We start from the raw sequence: 22,733 nt of genomic DNA, 5'->3' as shown, positions 1-22,733 counted from the left end.
CCCTGAGTAGCTGGGACTACAGGCATGTGGCACCATGCCCGGCTAATTTTTTTTTGTATTTTTAGTAGAGATGGGGTTTAACCATGTTGATCAGGCTGGTCTTGAACTCCTGACCTCAGGTGATCCACTCAACTTCCTCCCAAAGTGGTGGGATTACAGGAGTGAGCCACAGTGCCCAGCCTCCTTTCACAATTAAATATAGGATTGCTCTGTGATCCCACAATTCCGCTCTTCTCATTCACATGCTCACAATAACTAAAAGTAGAGTCTCTCTGAGAGGTCCATGCACACCCATATTCCCAGCAGCATGCCAAAAGGTAGAAGCCACCAAGTGTCCACTGACAATGGGCACACACAATGTGGTCCACCCACACACTGCAATAGTCACAGCCTTAAAATGGAAGGGAATTCTGGCCAGGCGTGTGACTCACACCTGTAATCCCAGCACTTTGGGAGGCCAAGGCAAGTGGATCACCTGAAAAATTAGCTGGGCGTGGTGGTGCATGCCTGTAATCCCAGCTACTCAGGAGGCTGAGGCAGGAGAATCACTTGAACCCAGGAGGTGGAGGTTGCGGTGAGTCAAGATTGTGCCATTGCACACCAGCCTGGGCAACAAGAGTGAAACTCCATCTCAAAAATAAAAATTAAAATTAAATTTAAAAAAAAAAAGGAAGGGAATTCTAACACAAGCTACAACATGGATGGACTCTGAGGACACTGTGCTGAGTGAAGTAAGCCAGACACAAAAGGACAAGTACTGAATGATTCCACATGTACGAGGTCCCAGGAGTCATCAGATTCTGAGACAGAAGGCAGGAGGGCAGGTGCCAGGGGCTGGAGAGGACAATGGGGAGTGTTTAATGGGGACACAGTTTCCATTTGGAGAGATGAGAAACTGTGGAGGCGGATGCTGATGGCAGCTGCACAACAGTGTGAATATGCTTGGTGTGAATATGCTCGGTGTGAATATGCTCAGTGTGAGTATGCTCAGTGTGAATGTGCTCCATGTGAATATGCTTGGTGTGAATATAGTCGGTGTGAATATGCTTGGTGTGAATATGCTCAGTGTGAATATGCTTAGTGCAAATATGCTCAGTGTGAATGTGCTCCATGTGAATATGCTTGGTGTGAATATGGTCGGTGTGAATATGCTCGGTGTGAATATGTTCAGTGTGAATACTCTTAGTGTGAATTTGCTCAGTGTGAATATGCCTAAGCATAAGCACACTGAACTGTGCACTTTAAAAATGGTTAAGAATGTAACTTGTGATGTGCCTTTTACTAGCTTTAAAAATGCATTTACATATGAATATCCATGCATGTGGGGGTATGAGGTTGTGTCTCTTCCTGTGTCTGGGCCATTTCCCAGGAACCCCCCACCCCAGCCCTCATCCTCTGGAATCCTCCATGTCTCAGCCACCCCTTGTGATGGATGGGCTTGGGCTAGGTCCCCTGTTGCCGTCATCATACACCGCACTGCCTTCCTGGACACCAGACATGGCACTGCTGTGCTAGTGGGGCCTTCAGATGTGTGGTAACTGCCAAGATGGCCCACCAGTGGGGCTGTTCCTATTCACCCTCTCCCCTGAAGGCTGCAATGCCAATCTCCCCATGGCCAGGCCAATGGTGGGCACTCTGTACTTAAAAAATAAATAAATAAAAGGGTCAATCTGGGCTGGGGGCAATGAGTCACGCCTGTAATCCAGCACTTTGGGAGGCCAAGGCGAGTGGATTACTTGAGTTCAGGAATTTGAGACCAGCCTGGCCCAGATGGTGAAACCCTGTCTCTACTAAGAATAGAAAAAATTAGCCTAGTGCAGTGGCATGCACCTGTAATCCCAGCTACTCAGGAGGCTGAGGCAGGAGAATTGCTTCACCCTGGGAGTCGGAGGTTGCAGCGAGCTGAGAAAGTGCCACTGCACTCCAGCCTGGGCCATAGAGTGAGACCCTGTCTCAAAAAAACAAACAAAAAACCAAAACAAAACAAAGACAAACAAAAACCCCAAAAACAATCTGGTGGTCAAAAACTGAGGTCTTGTCTTCCCACACATTTCTCTATTCCTGGGGTGGGGGCAGCCATCTCTCTGGGTGTCCGTGGCCTTTGGCGCAGCTGTCTGTTTCCCTTTTCATGTGCTTTGGTCTGTTTGAAAGGCCCCTTTCGTGGGCTGAATGGTGGCCCCCAATAAGACGTATCCATGTTCTACTCCCCAAAACCCATGAATGTGACCTTTGATGGCAAAAGGGTGAATATGACCTTAGTGGCTAGAGTGTGATAGAGGCAAGGCCCCTGAGAGCAGGAGCCTCCCCTGGACTACCCAGGTGGACCTCACGAGGGAGAACTGCCGAGAAGCAGGCATAAGGGGAGGAGGCCACGTGAGACAGGGGCAGAGATCGGAGGGAAGTGGCTGCAAGCCAAGGAACGCCTGGAGCCCCCAGATGACGAGGAAGGGTCCCCATGTAAGGTTTGGTGTTCTGGTCCTTGGGGAGGGCAGCACCTGCTGAAAAGGGGCAGGTTGAGACCCAGGGATCGCCTCAGGCCCTCACTGGCGGCCCCCAGGCAGGGGGCAGCAGACCCTGGCAACTCCGACCAGCGCCTGTGCCTGAAGTCACATCTCCAGGCGCTCCCTCTTGTCCTCCTGACCCTGTACCCGCCTTGCTTGGTGAGGCACTGTCCTCCCTCCTCCAACTAGCTACCAGCCAGGCAGGCACTGGTGAGGGTTGGTGTGGGCAGCCCTGCCATGCCCAGGGTCTGGGTTCTGAGGAGGTGAGACTTCTCCCCATGTCCCAGATACAGAAATTGAGACCTAGGGAGATTTGGAAACTTGGTGGACACCACAGACCTCTTGAGGAGCCCGACAAGGGTGACCTGTGGGTCTGCCCTGAGTGGGGTCCTGGACACAGCTGTAGCTGCCCCGTTTCTCCTGGGCTGGGCTGGGCCAGGCTGTTGGGTTGTCATGGTAAGTAACATCCGGCTGCCGCCTTCGGAGAGCCATGAGTCAGCATAGCCAGGATGGGCCAGTGATTGGCACCTTGGGGACAGCCTGGCAGGCGGGGCCTCCCTCAGGCACACCAAGGTGACCTGGCCTCAGCAGGAGGCATCCAGGCCTCACCCTGCAAGAGCTGGACCCTGGCTTCTGTCCTGAGCCTCGGGTCTGTCTCTTAAATTGGGAAGGTCCCAGGCGCATGAGGTGCCTGGAAACCCTCACCAAATTCAGAGCATCAGAAATTCAACCAGGGCCAGCCTCAGGAGGCGTCCTTCCAGGAGGCCCTGCTGTTGGAGGAGAACTGCTTGCCAGTGTCTCCTGGTGGGTGCGGCCGAAACAGCCGGGCCTGGGGTCCCCTGGGCCCCCCACTCCACATGAAGATGCTCCCTGGGGCAGGTTGGGGAGGAGGTGCCTGCTCCAGCAGAAGGAACCTGGGAAGGCACCTGTTCTGAGGGCTTTGGGGCAGAGGCCGAAGTCCATGCCAGGCTGTGGCCAGGTCGGGCTGGCTGGTGGGGAGCCACAGGCTTCTGCACACAGCAACCCCTTCCGCAGGCCCAGGGCTCCCTCAGGGCACTGCAGCTGTGGTTGGCTGAGTCTGGGATGGTCACTTCTCCCACCGCTGCCCCCGGCTGTTCCTCTGTTGCTCCCTGGTTGCCCAGCCCTGAGTCCTGACTCAGAGCCAGGCAAGCCAAGGACCCAGCAGGGGCAGGTCAGAGGTCAGTAATATCAAGGTGTGCCTGGATGAGCCAGGCAGAGGCCAGGGGCTCCACCTACTCACCCTGGCTGCCTCCCACCTTAGGGGCAAGCTTGGATCCTGGCAGCCCAGGCTGACTCAGCCTGTCCAGTGATGGGGTTGGGGGCAGCCTGGGGCATTTCGAGAGAGGACAACATGGGTGGGGTGGCAGGAAGCCCTGGACCTGGGACTTGGGGAAGGGGGCTCTGGCCCCATGGGTGGCCCCTTGGGGATGGAGAGGTTTGCTGGGCAGCAGGACAGGAGCAGGGTGGGATGTCAGCTTGGTCCCAGCTCCACATAAACGGGGGCCATGAGCCTAGAGAGCAGACTGGCCAGGTAGGGCGACCTGGGGGACACATCACCCGCAGACCCACATGCCAGGCAGCTGTGGAAGAGGGTCCCAGGTGACCCTGCCGGGGAAAGCAGCAGCCGTCAGGTTCTGGGGTCACAGCTTCTGACTCAAGGGAAAAAGCAGAATTTTAAGTGGAATCACCCTGTTTTGGGGACTTCTGAAAACTGAGCTTCAGGCTGGGCGTGGTGGTTCACATCTGTAATCCCAGCAATTTGGGAGGCCAAGTGGGTGGTTCACCCAAGGTCAGGAGTTCAAGACCAGCCTGGCCAACATGGTGAAACCTCATCTCTACTAAAAATACAAAAACTAGCCAGGCATGGTTGGTGCATGCCTGTAATCCCAGCTACTTGGGAGGCTGAGGCAGGAGAATCGCTTGAACCCGGGAGGTGGAGATTGCAGTGAGCTGAAATCATGCCACTGTACTCATACTCCAGCCTGGGCAAGAGCGAGTCTCCGTCTCAAAAAAAAAAAAGCTGAGCTTCATTGAGGACTAACTTACATAACAACCTAATATACTCATTTTTGAGGTAACTCAAAAATTCTGACAGCAGTATATACCTGTGTAATCACTTCCATCCCTCCAAAGGGTTCCTTGGTCAATCCCCCCGCCCCAGATCCCTCCCAGGCAGTCACCGGCACTGTAGCTTTGCAGGCTCTAGAACCAGACAGAACTGGGGCCCTCCAGAGGCCGTCTTCCGTGCCTGCCTCCTTGCTGTGTGGGTTCTTTCGCTCCTTGCCCAGAAGCACCCGTGTGATGGCAGTCGACAGAAGTGTCTCAGCCACCTGCGAGAGGGGGGTGCCCCAGGCCCCACCTCCCATCTCCTGGGCTGCTCCCCAAACTCCTGCCCTGACCTCAGCGCCACTCATTTTGAGTCTCAGTTCCCGCACAGGGTGAACAGCCACAGGGAGGGCAGGGGCTGGGGTGGGGCTGGACGGTCAATGTCTGCCTCCCCAGCAGGGGGCTCAGCAGGGACAAAGGAGGGGCCCGGCTAGCAGAGCTGAGGTTCTATGGCGGCACCCCCTGGCCCCCAGGACCAGAAGGGAAGCAGCCACCCTTCACCCAGGCCAGGCCGGGTGGCCACCACAAGCCCCCACAAGCCCCCACTTCCCAGCTGCCTTCCAGATGGTGGCTCTGGGCAAATCTCTCAACCACTCAGCAACTTTCTGTGACCACTCATGGCTGAGGTCCCAGAGCTGACAATGGCCTGGGCCTGGGACGGTTCCTGGGCTCCTTGGCCACTGGAGAATGACCTTCCCTTTCCTGAGACCCTGGGGAGCAGGCAGGACAGCGGCCATGCAGGGGTGACAGAGGCCAGGTGCTGAGGTCTTGGGGGAAACCAGGCACCTGCACCCTCAGGCCTCCACAGCTCCCCGGGCTTCATGTTGAGGTCCTGCACCCAGATGATGTCCTTGGAACTGGGCGGCATCCACGAACCATGCACTCCCAAGGGTCAGACTCAGTGGGGGACACAAGAACCCAGCTCTGTGAAGGATGCACGGCAGGTGGGTGCAGGGTCCTCACACACTTCTTACTCAAAAGGGAAAATCCAGATACCCCCATCCCCAGAAACCACAATGTTAACATCCCCTTTTCCCCACTTGTGCAAATCTGATCTAAAACCACCCAGCTAGGTAGTGAGGGGCACTCCACAAGCCTATAGAGCCCTTCCTAGAAGGCACGTTGGGCAACCAGTGGACAGGACAGTGTGCAGGGCTCTCATCTCCCCAGCTGATGGGGGGTCACTGCAAAATGGCACCTGCCCTTTGGATTATGGGGTCTGACCCTGGGCAGACCAAGTAAGGCCAGGGTGCTGCTCACCCATGGGGCCACCCTGAGGCTGGGGAGCCTGAGACCAAGCTCCCCCAGGTACTTCACAGGATGGGGACGGAGGAACGGGTGCAGGAAGCACAGACATCAGGCTCCACAGCCCTTGGGGGTATGCTGGAAGGACATTCACTTCCCAGCCTGCACCTCCCCTTCCTGCTGCTCCCAGGGAGAAGGCAGCCCACGGGTGAGCTGGAGGCGGCAGGGCAGGGCCAGCCATGTGGGGAGCAATGAGCCAGCTCCATGGCTGCCTTCTCATGACGGAGTTTCATTCACCAGTCAGCGCTGCCAAGGCTGGGATTCCCACAGTCAGGTCAAGAAGCGCCAGTGCGGCAGGTGTTTGAGTGGAGTGCCTCCTCTCACTGTGGATGGAAGACACACCGGGAAGAGCTTCAGACAGCAGACAGACCTAATATGGGCTTTATCAGGAAGTTCTCCTCTTGGAGCCTTCTGGATCGACAAGGCACAGTCCCACTAACTCTGAGAAATGATCCCCTCCTGGGGGAGGGAACGGTCTTCCCCTGGGCCCACAGTGAAGCTGCCTACATACAGCAGTGACTAAGGTGTAGTGGGGGCGGCTACAGCAGCCTCTGCCTCAAACTGAGCTTTCAAGGCCTCAGAAGTAAACTGTACAACCAGTCTTGGAGCCACCAATACCCAGGGCTCAACAGAGTCCAACAGGCTGTACAGCACATAGGAGCCGCTGGAGGGGAGCAGATGGCACCCACCTGCTTCCCCACCACATTCCCCTACAAAGAACGACATGGCACAGTGCTAACTCCATGTTTCACAACTTTAATAGAATATTCTAACTATTCTGTACAAATTGAAAACACTGTATTCAGTTACAAATGTGTTCTAAGGTTAGGCTGAGCACTCTCCACAGGCCCGGTCGGTGCGGACACGGCCATCCCCAGGCTGCTGGAGAGTGCCGTCCCCCACTTGGAAATCCCACCCACCAGCCGCCAACCGGTCACACCAAACCCAGGACCTTCAGACAGGATGAATGGTGGGGCCCAGCAACGGGGCTACTGAGAAAGCAGGACTTGACGCTCATACGCTCAACTGAAACGCAGGACTTCCCAGCCCAGCCCCTCACTGGAGAAGACCGCCGAAGCCCGGCTCCGGCAGCAGGGCGGCGCCTGCGTCACGAGGACGGGCTCGCGTCTTCAGCCCTGGTGGCAAGGAGCAGCGTTTCTTCCGCACAGGCCTTGCTCCTGCTAGGAAGTGGCACATCTTCCCGCTCAGGTCACCAAGGTGGTTCAGAAATGGTAAGGACGAGTGACAGCGAAAGGCCGCAGTCCTCACAGGCAAGAAGGGACAAATAAATATGAGGTGACCTGCAGCAGCTCTTGCCTGGGCTGGTGTGTCACAACCCTGACCCACCCCTTAAAAAAAGAAAATCAAGAAGCAACATCCTAAGAAGAACACAGCCCTACTCTACACAGCCCTTCTGAGATGATTAGCATATAACAGGTGACGCAGACTGCACACTCGGCAGATTAAGCAGCTGGAAACAGCAAGTGGGTTTCTTCGAATGAAAGGGAAGAATTCAGTCCAACTGCAGGAGGGCGGGAGAGGTTCTAGATCCTGGGAACCACATCAGACCTCGGCCCTTTTTGCCAAGTGACCCCCCCCACCCCGATGTGATCTATGGGGCCCTCCCACAGGGCCCAGGCAAGTCCAGAGCTACAGGCACCAAGGCTGCAGAGGGTGCTGGACGAAACCTCCTATTTCTGAAATGCATTTCAGTTGCCACTGTACAAGTTAAGCAAAATAATAAGGAAAAAGGAAAAGTGAAAGTGAAAATCATGCACTTGAAAACGAGTTAGATGGAGTAAGCTCTGTCGACGGGATTGTGCTGCGGCAAGGACCGGGGCCCCGCCCACAGGCCTGGAGTCCCGACAGTCGGTCTGCCAGGCACCCGCCTCCGCTTCCTACTGCTGCTTGCATTCCGCCGGCTGGCTGGGTTCCTTCTGTCAACGAAAAAGACAAGGCTTGTAGAGAACAAAGCCAGCTCCATTCACCAATTAGCTCCAATCAACAACGAAAGCCAAGACTGAATGAGTTCATTCTCATTGAAAAAAATGGTTACTGCAAATATACTTTTAAAAATAGTGACAAGAACAAAGCTAACTCCCCCTACCCCTGCACAGTCAAAGCAGGGCTGCTTTTTTTGTTTTTAAAGCTATGCCTTGAAGCATTCAAATTCATGTCAGGTTCGGCAGGAGGGTTCTGGGGCTCCTTGGGGTGGTGAAGCTCCAGGAGGCTGCCCATTAAAGGGCTGGGAAGCAGCCGGCACTCCTGCCCACACAGAGCACAGTGAGCTCAACATGGGCAGCTCCACCCAGGAAGGCCACCGCAGAGGCAACCCCTCTTGGTGCCGACAGTCCTCATTTCTCAAGGGCACATCTGTCTCAGGGTAGGCCGGACCCTTGGCGCTCATGGACAGCAAATCTCTCCTCTAGCAGGTTCCTGCTCTTTGTACTACCAGGTTGTGCCCCAGCAGATCCATCCTCTCTGGTGGTCTGTACTGCACCAACAAATGACGGGCTGCCACTCCCAAGAGCTCCATCTGTCACTCACTCTCTTAACAGTCTCACCAAGGGGGAATGCTATCCTTCCAGTAACGGCATCCGGGACACGATTCCCCTCCCAGAGGAATGGATTAACTCCAATATTATCTAACACAGAGATCTTGTACTCTTTAAACCACATCCAGCAACTCCATGAATTTGTGTGGAGGCCAACAATAGCCTAAGAAATATGACATGATCTTGCTAATGCTCCTGAGCTAGCAACTTCATGGACCTATAACCTGTGATTTCTGGCCAAGATTACAAACTGCTCTTAATCCAGCGTGCCTATGGAACCCAAGAACTTGGACTGTATGGGGCAGAAAGACCCCTGGGTAACCACAGATGACATCTTCCATGGTATAAGCTGGGTTAACATAACTGACATCTTCCATGGTATAAGCTGAGGCTACAGTTCATTCTTTAGGAAATCACATTTAAGGGACAGCCAAAAAGATATGTATAAAAGATGAAAAAAAAAATCAATAACCTTGAACCCTGGTCTAAGCTCCCAATCTCAGCCACCCCACAGGCTGCCTAAAGAGCCTGGCTGAGACAAAATGACACTGACCAAAAACCCTCACCAAAAAGATCAACTGAGACCTGTCAATCTGACATTCAAGGATAGACTGAAGGTGGCCCAGTGTACTAGCCAAGGGCACTGAGCCACTGGCCTTAAGAGTGCGGGGGATGCAGCGCGCCCCGGGCAGGCGCAGTGAGGGGAGGAGTGGGACAAAGCAGTGTGCCTCCACCAAGGGACATGCCTAGAAATGGGAGGTCAGTAAAGGAGCTGTGCAGGGACGGGGAAGACTGGGGCTGGTAACAGGGTGACAGACTCCATCTTTATGTGCATTTAAGTTATGCAAATACTATGTCATGTCATACACAGGATTTTATAATTTTTTTTTTTTTTTTTTTTTGAGACGGAGTCTTGCTCTGTTGCCTAGGCTGGAATGCAGTGGCTGGATCTCAGCTCACTGCAAGCTCTGCCTCCCGGGTTCACGCCATTCTCCTGCCTCAGCCTCCCGAGTAGCTGGGACTACAGGCGCCCGCCACCTCGCCCGGCTAGTTTTTTGTATTTTTTAGTAGAGACGGGGTTTCACCATGTTAGCCAGGATGGTTATAATTTATCCTACCACAGATTGAGCATCCCAAATCCCAAATCTGAGACACTCCAAAATCTGGAACCCAAGACAAAGAAAATGCTCACGGGAGGATTCCAGATTTGGAATGCTCAACCAGAAATAAATCTAAATTATCCTAAGTTGCAGAAATGAAGTAACAGGCATTTTCAACCATGAGAACGTAGTATTCATCTGTCCTAAATAAAACCAATATCCTGGGTAAAGACTTCTAGAGGGAATAGAGTCCACATAGAACAGACTCTCAAGACTGGTGTCATGACCCAGTGCCTTGTTGGAGGGGAGTGGGCCAGGCACCTGGCTCTGGGAAGAGCTGCCTCCCCCGTGCCTGAGGGCACAGCCCCCTCTGGGCAGGAAGGCAGCACGTGGCCTACCCCTGCCAGGCTTTGGTGCTCACACAGCACGCTGGAGCTTCTACAAGTGACTGACAGTTTTAGAAGTGAATTTTACATATGAGACACCAATTGTTTTCAGCCTGTGATACATGCCAAAAACAAAAACAAAGAAACCAAAAAACAAAACTGCACCTAAACTCCTAAACTGAAGCATCCTTTATCTCATGTCATAGATTTTAATGATGGTTGGGTCATTCATCGACGCTAAGATTATCAAGGGAGGGGGAGCTGGCATTTTAAAAGGTACCAACTAATAGGAAAAAAATCTCATGTCTCATGGGACCATTTAAAAGGTGGGGTTTTAACAGATAACACTCGACCTGAGAAAGGCAACAAAGACATGCCACTAAAACACACTCGACCACAGCTGCGCTGGTGAAGAAGCCCCAAGTGCCCAGAGCTCTATGGCTGAAGAGGCAGTGGCCTCAGGGTGACACTCCTCGGGGTTGCACCCTGCCCTTCTCTTCCAGGGACACATGCTGAAATACGGACAGGTGGCATGCACCGAGGATTCTCTTCAAAAGAGCTGGTGGCATGGGAGGAGTGGGTGAGGGTACAGGTGGAACAGGAGTGGCTAAGTTCTTCAGACATAAGGGGACAACGGGAATTAACGGCAGCTAGACATAATTTTAAACATACAGGCAAATTCTCAAACCTGGCCCTGGAAAACAAAATCGTTCCAAGAGCTGCATCTGCCCTATGTACGCATCAGTTTCCCATGAAAGCAGCCTACATGAGGAAGACAGGGAGACGGTGGTGCTAAGACCTCAAGGACATCTGGTCTATGGGCTGCCAGGATCATGCTGCCGTTCCATGATGAGACCCTTAAAATCGGAGTGCCTACATACCCCGGCATGCAGAGGCCCTGCTACGATCGTGGGGTTTCTCACGGCACCTCTTGTTCCCACCTCTCTGCTTTCTCCCACAACATCCCACGAGTGCCACGAGTGAACGGGTCTCGTCACGGACAAGGGCCTCTGTCTACTTATGGCCTCCTGTCAGCCATTCCATGACAGGGCAGAGCTACAGGGACTGAAGAAAGTGGGGGGTGGGAAAGAGCTTCCAGGATTACTGACACTCGTTTTAATCTACAACTGGTTCTTGCTTCATTCAATTGGAGAATTCTCCGCCAACCTCACAACAGTACTTTTTACTGCTGACACCAAAACAGATGCCAGTTAACATTGCAGATAAAAAATGCTGGCCCAGTAAAAGCTGTTACTCCTCTGTGTACCTATTGGTCTGCACAGAACATGAATCCAAAAAGAGTAGATTTCAACAGACACGTGCTGGTAGTGACAGTGGGCTGATTTCAACTGCCACAGTATGTGTTCTGAGCACAGCTGGGCCCAGTGTGCTATGCGCTCTGCAAGGACTGCTTCCTTATGGTGGCCTGTGTGCGCCCCCCTGCAGACTGCTAACCATCCAGGGCCCTCTTGCTGGAAAGCAGTACCATCAGCAATGAAAATAACACCCAAGTTACATCTTTGCTACTTGGTTAGCAAGAAACACTGGGCTCAGAAAGCAGGGACCAAATCTAGGTTTGGTTCGTTGATTTTAAAAGTACATGTAACAGACATCTGTACAAAAACAGTGTTCTTCAGAAAGCTCTATGTCAAACCTGTGACACAGTGAGTGTGCCTGGACAGCAACTCCGTCTTTATTCAAAGTCAAAACAATGCATTGTATAAAGTATAGATCAGAAGTTTGGAAGTTAGGTATGAATGGAATTCCACCTTACCTAGAAACGTATGAATGATTAACAGACAAAAATTACACCTAAATGGGGAAAAAAATTGAAAGGAACTGTCAGCATGAAAGAAAATGAAATGCACAAAATTATACAGGAGGCAACGGCCACAATTTCTCATGATACAAAAGGGCTGCAAGATACTGAACTCGGGGTGAACAACTTCAACACCAGATCATACTTTCAAAATGGGCAGAAGCATGATTTTCGCTTTTATCAGACTGCCCCCTATTTAATACTAAAACCTCCCTCCCTTCCTTGTTTTCTTTTGCTTGCACAGACTCTAACACTGCCCATCTCTTTGGAAGGTGCATGTGACAGGGATAGCAGGCTTGGCCTTATCCCGGCCACACATGCCCGGCCGTCTCTGAACTTCATTCACACCATTAGCCTGTATATGTTTTTAGTCCTTTCTCCCCCAGCCAACAAAACCTATCAGCGGTCTCATGGCGTGTTAGCCTGTAATCCACCACGTCATGTTCTCTATAATGGCTGGTGAAAATGCTCTTTAGAAACCTGGGACGTGAAAGGAGACTCAAGGTTCTCCAAGGTGACAGAAGGAAGCAGAACAAACAACAGAGGGGAGGAAAAGAGACGCCGAGGCACAGAATATAGGGAGGGGGAGAGACAAGTACAACAAGGACAGGCAGCTGTGCGCAGAGTCTGAGGAGGTGGCCCTGCCAATTGCCCCCAGTCCTTGCTTTACAACTGCAACCTTGAAAGTGTCCATTCAGCGCCCACAAGGTGGAAACATGGCCCAATAAACACACGTGGCCCTTGGGTCCATCAGACACCCTGCAGAGCAGTGATGGGCAGCATTTATTCCCCCAGCGTTGTTCACTGGCTGACTGACAGCCCTCATCTTCCCTGTCCCTACACTGTGATCCACGCAAGGCAGACCCAGGCCTTGATCTCCTACAGCCCTCACCGCCCACCACCATGGTGCTGAGCACAGGTACACTTTCAGCACAGAGACCTCCCACATCAACAGGCCAACCTTTAGAAGATGAACATTTCCATGAGCATATTATTCCCAGAGTAGTCTTTATAAGATACATTCTCAAAAAAGTTTTAAAAGCTCTTCTCCCATCCCTTCCCTGAAGGAACCACAACTGTGAACACGCATTCATGGGAATAGCTGGTTTCAACCAACTGATGACAGAGCCAGGATATCACACTGACAGCTTAGTGCACACTCCAAAAACAAGGGTAAAAACAAGCAAAAAACATCTAGTCGGACAGAGACACATTACAAAAACACCAGGTAACATTAGTATTCTGACAGCCCATAATACACTTAATTTTAAGAGGCAAGGGAACTACACATTTCATGTTTTATGAGAGGAAACTCTTATGACAGCTGTAGGATGACATTTAAGCAGTTCTGATTTTAAAATGTGTCAAATGGTCAAAGTACCTTAAGTTACTCTGAGACCACAAATAAAAATCTAAATTTGCAGGTAAAATTAATGGGGTTGTCCACTCATTTCCAACTCAGTTTTCTTTAGTAAACCTTCCCAATATATTTTAAATTATCTGAGACAGATGAGATATCTAGACACACCATCTGGGCATGCCCAGCTCAACTGCAACTGTCAAATGATGCCCACAACCCCATTATTCTGCTCCTTAACAAAAAAAGCCCCCAAGTCCCTTCTTTGCACCTTTTCCAAACACACGCAAAGAAAAGTTTATGTTATCAGTTAAATCATTACCTTACCTTAAAAGAATGAAACATTGGGAAAGTCAAGGTGCTCCACTGAGGAGTCTACGTAACTAAGACACAGCCTGATATAGCTGGAAAAGCTTCTACTGAATATGTACACTCAACACTCAAATTATATACACAGTGCCTGAATAATCATTCCAGTATTTTTCTGACACATTTTAAACTTTCTAATTAGGGAACAATGAATACTGTTGACACTACTGCCTCAAAGTGGGGAACATTTTTAAAAGTCTAAGAGTGTAGCATAATAAGTAGGTCTGGGTGGCCCCAAAGTTACCAACCTTGGGGTTAATTTCTGCATCATCCTCGTCTTCTCCCTCCTCGTCACCTTCTAATTCCTATATTTAAAAAGTGAGAATTAGCTGGAATGACAAGATTTAAACTCTTGTGGCGTTCACAATCCACAAACACACGGAGCAATACACTGCCTTAGACGGAAATCAATTACTGCTACCCACAAGTGACTCATCACTTCCTCTGGACACTTAGAATTATTTCTAGGTATCTTTTTATTCTCACAGATAGCCCTAAAAGAAACACAATTCTGAAAAAGTAGATTTTGTTAAATGATTATTTTCTAAGATACATTTTCATAAGCCAACTGCAGGGTGAAAAACTGTCACAGCATTTGCTATGCATTTCTGCTTAGTGTTTTAAGAACACTGTTAGAGTCAAAGACAGCGTCACAAAAAATGGGTGCACCACAGCCCTGTGAGTCCATAACCTTCAAGCAGAGAAAGCCAAAAAAACAACTTCAGGGAGGTAAGTGGCACTGCATAAACCTGTCTCTTACCTCCTCTTCTCCTTCTTCACCTTCTTCAAACTGGAAAAACACAGAAAAACATTTTTAAGTTTACAAAACATGACAGCAGCCTGCCGGAGACACCAGTCCCATCAAATGACTCACTGATCAAGCCTAAGAAGAGCAGAAAGTTCAGCCACGCTGCCTGCTGGGCCTCGCTTGGCTGAGGAGTCATTTGCTTGTGTGCAATGCATTTTAAAAGCATGCCAGGAAATTGAAAGTCACGCAAAACAAGGAATAGGATAGGAAGCTGGTCAGCCAGGCTGTACACTGGACACAGTTGGGAACCTGGCACCACAGCTCTGCCCTGAGTGTTCTCACACAAGGAGCAGGCACACAGGAAAAGATTTGTGTAAACCAATGAATTTGCTTTCCTTACATTTTTTACAAGGCTGATCTAACCAGTAGCATAATGTTATTGGATACAGGAACCTGGGTATCATTTTACATCTCACACAAAGGGAAAAAAAAACTTAGTAGAAATATATTAAAACTTTGGTGTTTAATCTTTAAACACTAAGGCGCTCAAAAGTGAACCTCCAACATTAGTCAATTGTCTTGAATCAGTTTCTCCTACATCCAAAGACATCATTGGTCAGACTGAAAATCACGTTTCAAACATGAAACTTACATTAAAAGCAAAACCATCTTATCACTACTGGTTGCATAACCAGGGTAGTACACTGAAAATGCAGTTTCATTTATCAACATTTCCCTTTTTGTTGAGCTCACACCATGTATTCCTTAGAGCCAACTTCAGTGGAACTTAGAAGGATCTTACTGTGCTGGTGTGGAGTTCACACAGTTTGCACAGCCTCCTGGCGCCACGCAGCAGCCAGGATGAGACGTGACCACAGTGCAGCGCCCTTTCGCTCTAAGGATCCTAACTGGCATCAGACAGGGAAAGACTTCTTAATAATCTTCCATTTCAGGTCAGATCCCAATGGGCCTCCAGCAGGCTCCAGGGCCTATTCCAAAGCTCTAAGGACAGCATTTCACCCTTGAGGGGCTGTGCACAGGGGCTGCTCCAGATGCATCACCCACCTGGGCAGGTGGGACTTTTTATGCCAACACTTACTGTGTCATTGCTCTGTGCCAGTTGCTATGTTAAGGGCTATGTTCAGGTGCCACGTTAAGGGCTTAACAAGTAATCAGAGTCTTCACCATGAGCTCTACTTATAGCTGAGGACACTGAAGCTTAAGGAGGTGGTGGAACTACTAAGGGGGAGAGTGGGGATGTGAGTCTAAGCAGTCTAATCTGAGCTGGCACTTCTAGCCTCTAAATGACACTGCTTATCAGTAGTACCTGTGCTGAACATATTATGAATGAAATACACATTTACTATAAGCAAATGTGGCACAGTGCTCACCAGTAGTACAGACATCGCATATAAGTAAACAAATAGCACACATGCATATTCAAGTCTTTTAAACTGATGGGTGTATGATCAAAAAAGTTTGAGATAAGCTTTCCAATGTGTAGCCACTAGCCCTTAGCTCACTATTTAAACTTAAACTAATGTAAATGAAATGTTCAGTTCCTCAGTCACAGCAGCCATATTTTATTTCAAGTCCTCAAGTGGTCAGTTCTACTGCGCTGCACCAAGCAGGCAGAGGATAGTTCCATCAACAGAGGAAGTTCTATTGGAAAGTGCTGGTCTAGAATCCGTAAAACTATGTCTTGGCAGCTACCTGACTGTCCATGTTCCCTGACCTACAATCACCTCCCAGCCTAGGGATGAGCCAGCAAGTTGAGTTTTAGAAGTTAAACGAACAGTCTAAGACCTAACAGCTGACAAAGAGCACGCTGGCCTGTTCTCCCCACTGGTGGAACTCAGTACAATGGGAGAAGTGTGAGGAGATGTTGGTCTTTACTGCCACAGGGGGCTAAGGCCCTTGAACCCACCTAGGCTCTTGCTGCCCTGTCTGAAGCCCCAACAGGCCAGCCCTTCTAAGAAAAGAAACTTAGCGCAGCCACAAAACCTAAGAGCTCCACAAGCAAGAGAATGTCATCTAGAACACACTTCCAGTAACATTCTATAAAACAAAACTTTATTTTCCACAGATCAAGAAGACTTGAAGCTGCTTGAACCTTGGTGAGGATGGGAGTTTCTGAGCAGTGCACGGGCTGTGTGCCCGCAAGTTCTGACCGTGGAAGAGCTGGCTTCCCTCAAGCCCAGAAAGGAAAGTGACATGCAATCTTGTTGTTTTCTTGGGAGCATGGGTCTTTTTCCTTTTTACCTAATTAGATAGAAGTTCAGGAATTTCTATTTCTTTTGGGTTGATGAAATACAGGCTAGCATGAGTCCACTGTCAATAAATGTTTGCTGTGGTCAGACCTCCATGAAAGAGATTTTCCCCATGTTCAGAAGTACCCTGAAGCTTAGGTTTTTAGAGAATACTGTTGAATCACTAGGCAGGGCTCACATAGGAAACTGGCAATCACCTCTGAAACTGCCTCACAGACACCTGCTTTTTCTGCTCTGTTCCTCAGATCTCTCAAGTATATTCCCCCCACAACAAGGACAGCAGCTTAGACTACGTATCTGACTGATGATGTCATAAAAAGATTAGGCATGGGGGTTTCCCAAGCCACAATTCAGGGCCACTCTGCACCAACAGAGATAAGCACCCAGGTGGGAGCCCCCCTTCCCCGAGCCTCATACATTGTCATCATCCTCTATGGCCTCCCCAGTGAAGTACAGCACAGCCCGCGGGACTATCCGCTCACGGAAAAAGTGTCCAATTTCAAAATCAGAGGCTAATGTGAATTCAGAATCTTCATCCTGAGGAGGAAAAACCCACGTGTTAACTCATTTTAATGGGATAAAACATTTGCTTCACCACCCTCAGCTAAACCTCAGCCCCTCACTTATGATTTACTTGACTTAAAACACCAAACTCCTGCACTGCTGGGGGACAGCCACTAGATACTCAAAGCCCTTTTAAAACAACTGCAAGTAGCTTTAAAGAGCTACTAAAGCAAAATGGCAGAGCAAGTGGGAATTGAGGGCCTCATAGCTCCATCACCTGTCCAAAGGTCTCACTCAGAGTAGGGGGTATCAGAGTCTCACACATGGGGAACGGGCAATATTAAAGCACTACACGTTTGCTACTGAAACCAACATATGAAACACGTACTTTTACTTTTCTATCACCCAGGTTGGAGTGCAGTGGTGCAATCACAGCTCACTATAGCCTCAAGCTCCTGGGCCCCAGCGACCCTGGAACTACACAGTGCACCACCACGTCCAGCTAATTTATTATTTTATCTTTTGAGACGGAGTCTCCCTCTGTCGCCCGATGGAATACAGTGGTGCGATCTCAGCTCACTGCAACCTCCTCCTCTCGGGTTCAAGTGATTCTCCTGCTTCAGCCTCCCAAGTAGCTGAGATTATAGGCACTGCCAACATGTCCAGCTAATTTTTGTGTGTGTGTGTGTGTGTGTGTGTGTGTATTTTAAGCAGAAACGGGGTTTCACCATGTTGGCCATACTGGTTTGAACTCCTGACCTCTGGTGATCCACCCACCTTGGCCTCCCAAAATGCAGGGATTACAGGCGTGAGTCACTGTGTTCGGCCAGTTAATTTATTTGATTTTAATTTTTTGTAGAGATGGGGCTGTGCTATGTTGCCCAGGCTGGTCTCAAACTCCCGGACTCACGCAGTCCTTCCACCTCAGCCTCCCAAAGCATTAAGATTACAGGCATACGCAGTCCATACACAGCTGGGACTGGACTTTTTTAAACAAGCAGACAAGTAGACATTCACTCAGGAGAGACTTCAACAGCAAAATCAGACTAGTAACAACAAATCTTACCAGTGATTCTCCATCCCCGGATGCTAGGAAAAAAAAAAAAAGACAAAACATATTTCAGTTACAGTGACAAGTCCCAGAATTTTAAAGCCCACACAGGAGTAAGTTGTGCTGGTAGACAAAATGTAACATTTTTCACCTTGAGGTTTAAACTAGAAATCCCCAAAGCCTTGCATCTCCTGACAGACATCGTCGCAAGCTCCATCCACCACTTCTGAAGCTGGCCTGAGTGCCTCTATGCCCCCCTCCCCTCTCCTCCATCACGTGCCATGGGCTGGCACTCAAGCTTGAGAAAATCATTTTGAGAGGGTTAATATATTAACAGGAGGAAAGGCAAACAGCCCCTAGGCTATGGCCATGTGGCCATTCAGTGCATTTGTGCTTTATGGAGAAATTTAACTCATGTCCTGCAGAACTATACATGATGGTGCAGGAGAGAAAGAGAAAGTCCTTAAGCCTTATAAGCTGTGAGTGTTACTAAGGCACTGCATCTCGGCAAGGCAGAAACTGCATTTCTAACTGTTTGGAGAGTGCTGAAATGCCCACCAGTGCCCCCGTAGAGTGGCGCAGCTCCTCAGTGAATGAGCTAAGCACACCAAGACAGACAGGGACTTCTAACCACACTCAATGAAGCCATGCAACATTCAAATGGTACACGATCCAACCCCCTGATTTTAGAGACATTTACTACAAGACCCTGACCTTCATCAGGAGTTGAATGTTTACTCTACTTAGTCTCATACCTGCCTTTTCAATCTTCACTGGGCTCTTCTGAGTCTCTCTTCCCATTAAGCGACCACAACCCTGGCAGCACTTGCTGTTTGCTGCTGAGACATGAGCGTTGGGTGTGTAAACACCACCCATGAGCAAGGCAGAGCTCCCAAGCCTCGGTGTGCCAGCATCACCCGGGGGTTTAAGACATGGGTTAGGGGCATGGCTGGGTGTCTAAACGCTGGAGCAGCATGCTCCCCAGGGCACTCTGGCCGGGGTCATGAATCAGCACAAGGATTCTCAGCACTCATACTTCTGGACTGGCTTTGTAGCTTTAAGGACAAAGACAGAGCTGGACTCACTAGCTAATGCCTCCTTCACTTCATACCACAGGAGTTCATTTTGTCTGTTCCTTCACTACCCCATTACCTACTCCCTGCCCATCCTCAATTTTTTTCATAGCACTTACCATATGGTATTATGTGTTTGATTACTTTAAAAGTGGCTTTATTGATGGGATTTACATACCACAAAAGGCATACACTCTAAATGTATAACTTTATGACTTTCAGTGTGTTAACTTTAGAGTTGTGCAACCATACCATAAAAGTTTTAGAACCTACAACAAAAAAAAAACACTTAAAAATTCCCTTGAGTCCACTTTCAACTCCATTTTTATCCTAAAAATTATTATTATTATTATTGTTTTAGGCGGAGTCTTGCTCTGTCTCCCAGGCTAGAGTGCAGTGGCACAATCTCGGCTCACAGCAAGTTCTGCCCCCTGGGTTCACACCATTCCCCTGCCTCAGCCTCCCCAGTAGCTGGGACTACAGGTGCCCGCCACCACACCTGGCTGATTTTTTGTATTTTTAGTAGAGACGGGGTTTCACCATGTTAGCCAGGATGGTCTCAATCTCCTGACCTTGTGATCCACCCACCACGGCCTCCCAAAGTGCTGGGATTACAGGCGTGAGCTACCTCGCCCAACAAAAAATTATTTTTAAATCAGTTTTAAAAAAACTTCCTACAAAAAGTCAGTGATTCCAGAAAGTAAAGTCCCCTGCTTCACGGTGAATTCACAATCTCCAATATGCCCAACCCAAATGTCTAAAAGGAATCTTGCAAAAGAACATGAAATGTAATACCTAATTTTATGACTGCTCTCATTCCCCAAACCATATATATTTGTATCTTCTATATTCAAAGTCTAATTGCAGAAAATAGGCACCACAATTAAAATAACGAACTGAACTCTGAAGGATAGCTTGATACATAAGGGTGCTAAGCTCAGAGACAAAATCAAAAAAATTAAACACTCGGATTGGAGAAGAGAGCCGCCCTGTGGCCCCACATACAAACACTAACTGATTATCTGCAGCAGGGGATGGCATCTCTTCACTTCAAATTATGTTTTTGTTCATGGAAACTAAAGAGAATATGGATATTTTAACACTGACAAGTAGTTTGAACTTCACATTCTCTCATGATTAGGAAATTATATGAAAAATCCCAAGTAATTTACTCTCAAAATCAACTGGTCAATCTTTACTAGTTCAAAGGTCTCATCTTTATTTTACCACTTAGGAAAATTTAAATAAATAAATAAATAAATGGAAGCAGCTTCCAAGCTGTGATTCTGCCAATGTTTTTCAAAACTGAAAGTCCCAACTACTTGTTTCTCACAATATATAAATTCCAAAAACTTCTATCAAACTGTGCATAAAATAAAATTACGAGAAAAGGGGGACTAAGCAGATGATCCAAAAGCGGCACAACTAGAACCAGCGTACAGCAGTAATGGGTACCTGGAGAGCAAACCCAGCAGCTCTCCCAGGCTGGGAGTGGTCTCTGGGGGGTGCAAAGCAGACATAACAGAGGGGCAGAAATGCCAACTGGTGGAGAAGGGCGCTTCAGGTGAGGAAGCAGCCAGGTGCAAACACTCCATTCAGTTTTATTAAAACAGAACTACAAGTTTTTGCCTGGGCTGCAGCCAAGCAGAGCAAAGCTCTTCCCTTTCCTGCAGAAGATGACAATCTCTTACTGTCCTAGCTACCTCTGCCCGCCACAATAAACTTGCCAGCGCACCAACAGAACAGCCTGGGACACAGCAATGTGCCCCTACTGACCACACTTGCCTGAAAGAACAGGACTAAAGTCTCTGGGTGTTAGGAATCTATCAGGTGACCAAAATTATTTTATACAAGTACATAATGAATATTAACCACCAACAGACTTGCCTTTCAGTGGATTGAAGAAGTTGAAAAAGGACTCATTGGGTACTTGTTTCGTAATTGTTCTAACAGTGCCTCGACCCTTATGCTTCTGCTTTTTCTTGATGGTTTTGACAGTAACATTCTTTCCTTTCTTCCAGTCAATGGTACACCTACCAGGACAAGACAGCTGTCATGAACACACAATCCATGAGAAAAATCCATTACAAATGCAGGCAGGAAGCAAACCACAGCTCTATGCCAAACCTGGAAAACTAAATAAAACCAATCTGCAAACCAAATACAATGGCCCATGAAGTTCATCTGGAGGTTGGCAAAAGAGAAATGGCCTGGTCCTCTTTCAACCTGGGTGTGACCACTGCCTCACACTTCAGACTTCTGAAACAATGGTATTATTTTCCCAAGACATTTCATCAGGACTCCGAAATGTGTGTTCTGTGGCAAAGCCCTTCTGTCAGGTCTGCACGATGCACAAGAACTTGTCCTCGGCTTCCCAAGGAAGCAGGAGTTGCTGCTGCTGTTCAAGGCAGCCAAGTGAGCAGAACAAGCTGAAAAAAGGAAATAGGTGGCCACTGGGAATCTTGACGGCCAGTGCAGACCACTCCAGCCCCAGGGAGGCTGGCAAGGGCTGAGCACAGCATGCTCTCTAACACACAATCACCATGGACCCAGGAAACACCTGGCAGATCTCAATACTGCCTGCTTAAGAACATGGTTGGAAAGGCCAGGCCTTTTTCTCACACGATGGCCTGGCCCTGGAAAATCATTTTTCTAAATTACTCCAGCAGGATTTCAATAAAGTCCTGAATTAACAATTAGTACTTAGTTCTGGTAAATAAACTTAATTGTTTCAAGTCAAGACTAAAACCATTTCTCAGTCAATCCAACCTGGAGAAATTAATTCTAAACCAAATTCTCTCTTTAGTGATTTATAAAGCCTGAAATCAGTGAGTCAAACAACAGCTATGCTGCCCCCACCTATCTCCAAAGCAATGAGCTGACAGCCTTGGACTCAGACTCATTCATTCAATAAGTATTTATTTGCTGAGGGTAATCCACGAATTCAATTTTAAGAACTTCAATTCATGATGTCTAGAGAACCCAATACTTTCATTAAAATGAAGAAACCGGGCACTATCCCAAAGGCTTGCACGTGCAACCACGTGACTCATTTCCCAGGTTCGGCTACCATCTCCAAGTTCTGCACTACAAGCATTCCCAAACTGAAAGACTATTGAAATATCCATCTACCAGGCTTTTAAGCAGACTCAAGACTGTACTTTACTCCTTACTTCTATCTTACCCATCAAGTTACAAAATTATCTCTTCATTTTGTTTCAGAAAAACAAGGTAGAATGACATTTTCTTACCCGTCACAGTCCACAATCTCAGGACCTTCAAAGGAAAAGGGATCAGCCTTATCTGGTTCTGATTTCATCTTGTAGGTTTTTGTCAGGACTGAGTTGGTAAAGTAGTCGTTGGGTTCAAAGTGGAACTCTAACACAAAAGACTAAAAGCAGAAACTCAGAGTAAGCACCAGTTAAAATCGAAAAATAACGAGGACAGATTGCTTGGAGTACACAACACTGACTAGAAGCTATTTTGGGAAAGCTCAACAGATAGGGCCATGGAACGAGAAAAACTTCTCCACTGCAAAAAAGGCCACCATGAAGTTAAAAAAAACAAA

The 22,733-nt window shown here is 48.6% G+C and overlaps 1 protein-coding gene across 12 annotated transcripts in view; it reads right to left on the bottom strand.

The window, feature by feature from the left end:
* Positions 1 to 6,671: 6,671 nt before the first annotated feature.
* NAP1L4 (nucleosome assembly protein 1 like 4) overlaps positions 6,672 to 22,733 on the bottom strand; it is a 47,433-nt gene continuing 31,371 nt past the window's right edge. For 7 of the 12 annotated variants that reach the window (XM_003909395.4, XM_009185385.2, XM_009185386.3 and 4 more), the window contains 7 exons: positions 22,417 to 22,556; positions 21,053 to 21,198; positions 18,108 to 18,130; positions 16,955 to 17,074; positions 14,280 to 14,309; positions 13,768 to 13,824; positions 6,680 to 7,870 (listed from right to left, as the gene is read on the bottom strand). In XM_003909395.4, the coding sequence (XP_003909444.1) occupies positions 7,832 to 7,870; positions 13,768 to 13,824; positions 14,280 to 14,309; positions 16,955 to 17,074; positions 18,108 to 18,130; positions 21,053 to 21,198; positions 22,417 to 22,556 (555 nt within the window). In that variant the 3' untranslated portion in view covers positions 6,680 to 7,831. Of the gene's footprint in view, positions 7,871 to 11,748; positions 11,787 to 13,767; positions 13,825 to 14,279; positions 14,310 to 16,954; positions 17,075 to 18,107; positions 18,131 to 21,052; positions 21,199 to 22,416; positions 22,557 to 22,733 lie in introns of all 12 variants that reach the window. The other 5 variants (XM_031653813.1, XM_031653812.1, XM_021925415.2 and 2 more) reach the window with 4 other exon arrangements.

The sequence above is a fragment of the Papio anubis genome, chromosome 12, assembly GCF_008728515.1.
Source record: "Papio anubis isolate 15944 chromosome 12, Panubis1.0, whole genome shotgun sequence".
Taxonomy (NCBI): domain Eukaryota; kingdom Metazoa; phylum Chordata; class Mammalia; order Primates; family Cercopithecidae; genus Papio; species Papio anubis.
Note: the sequence above shows the minus strand (reverse complement) of the source record. Positions and strands in the feature narration are given on the sequence as shown.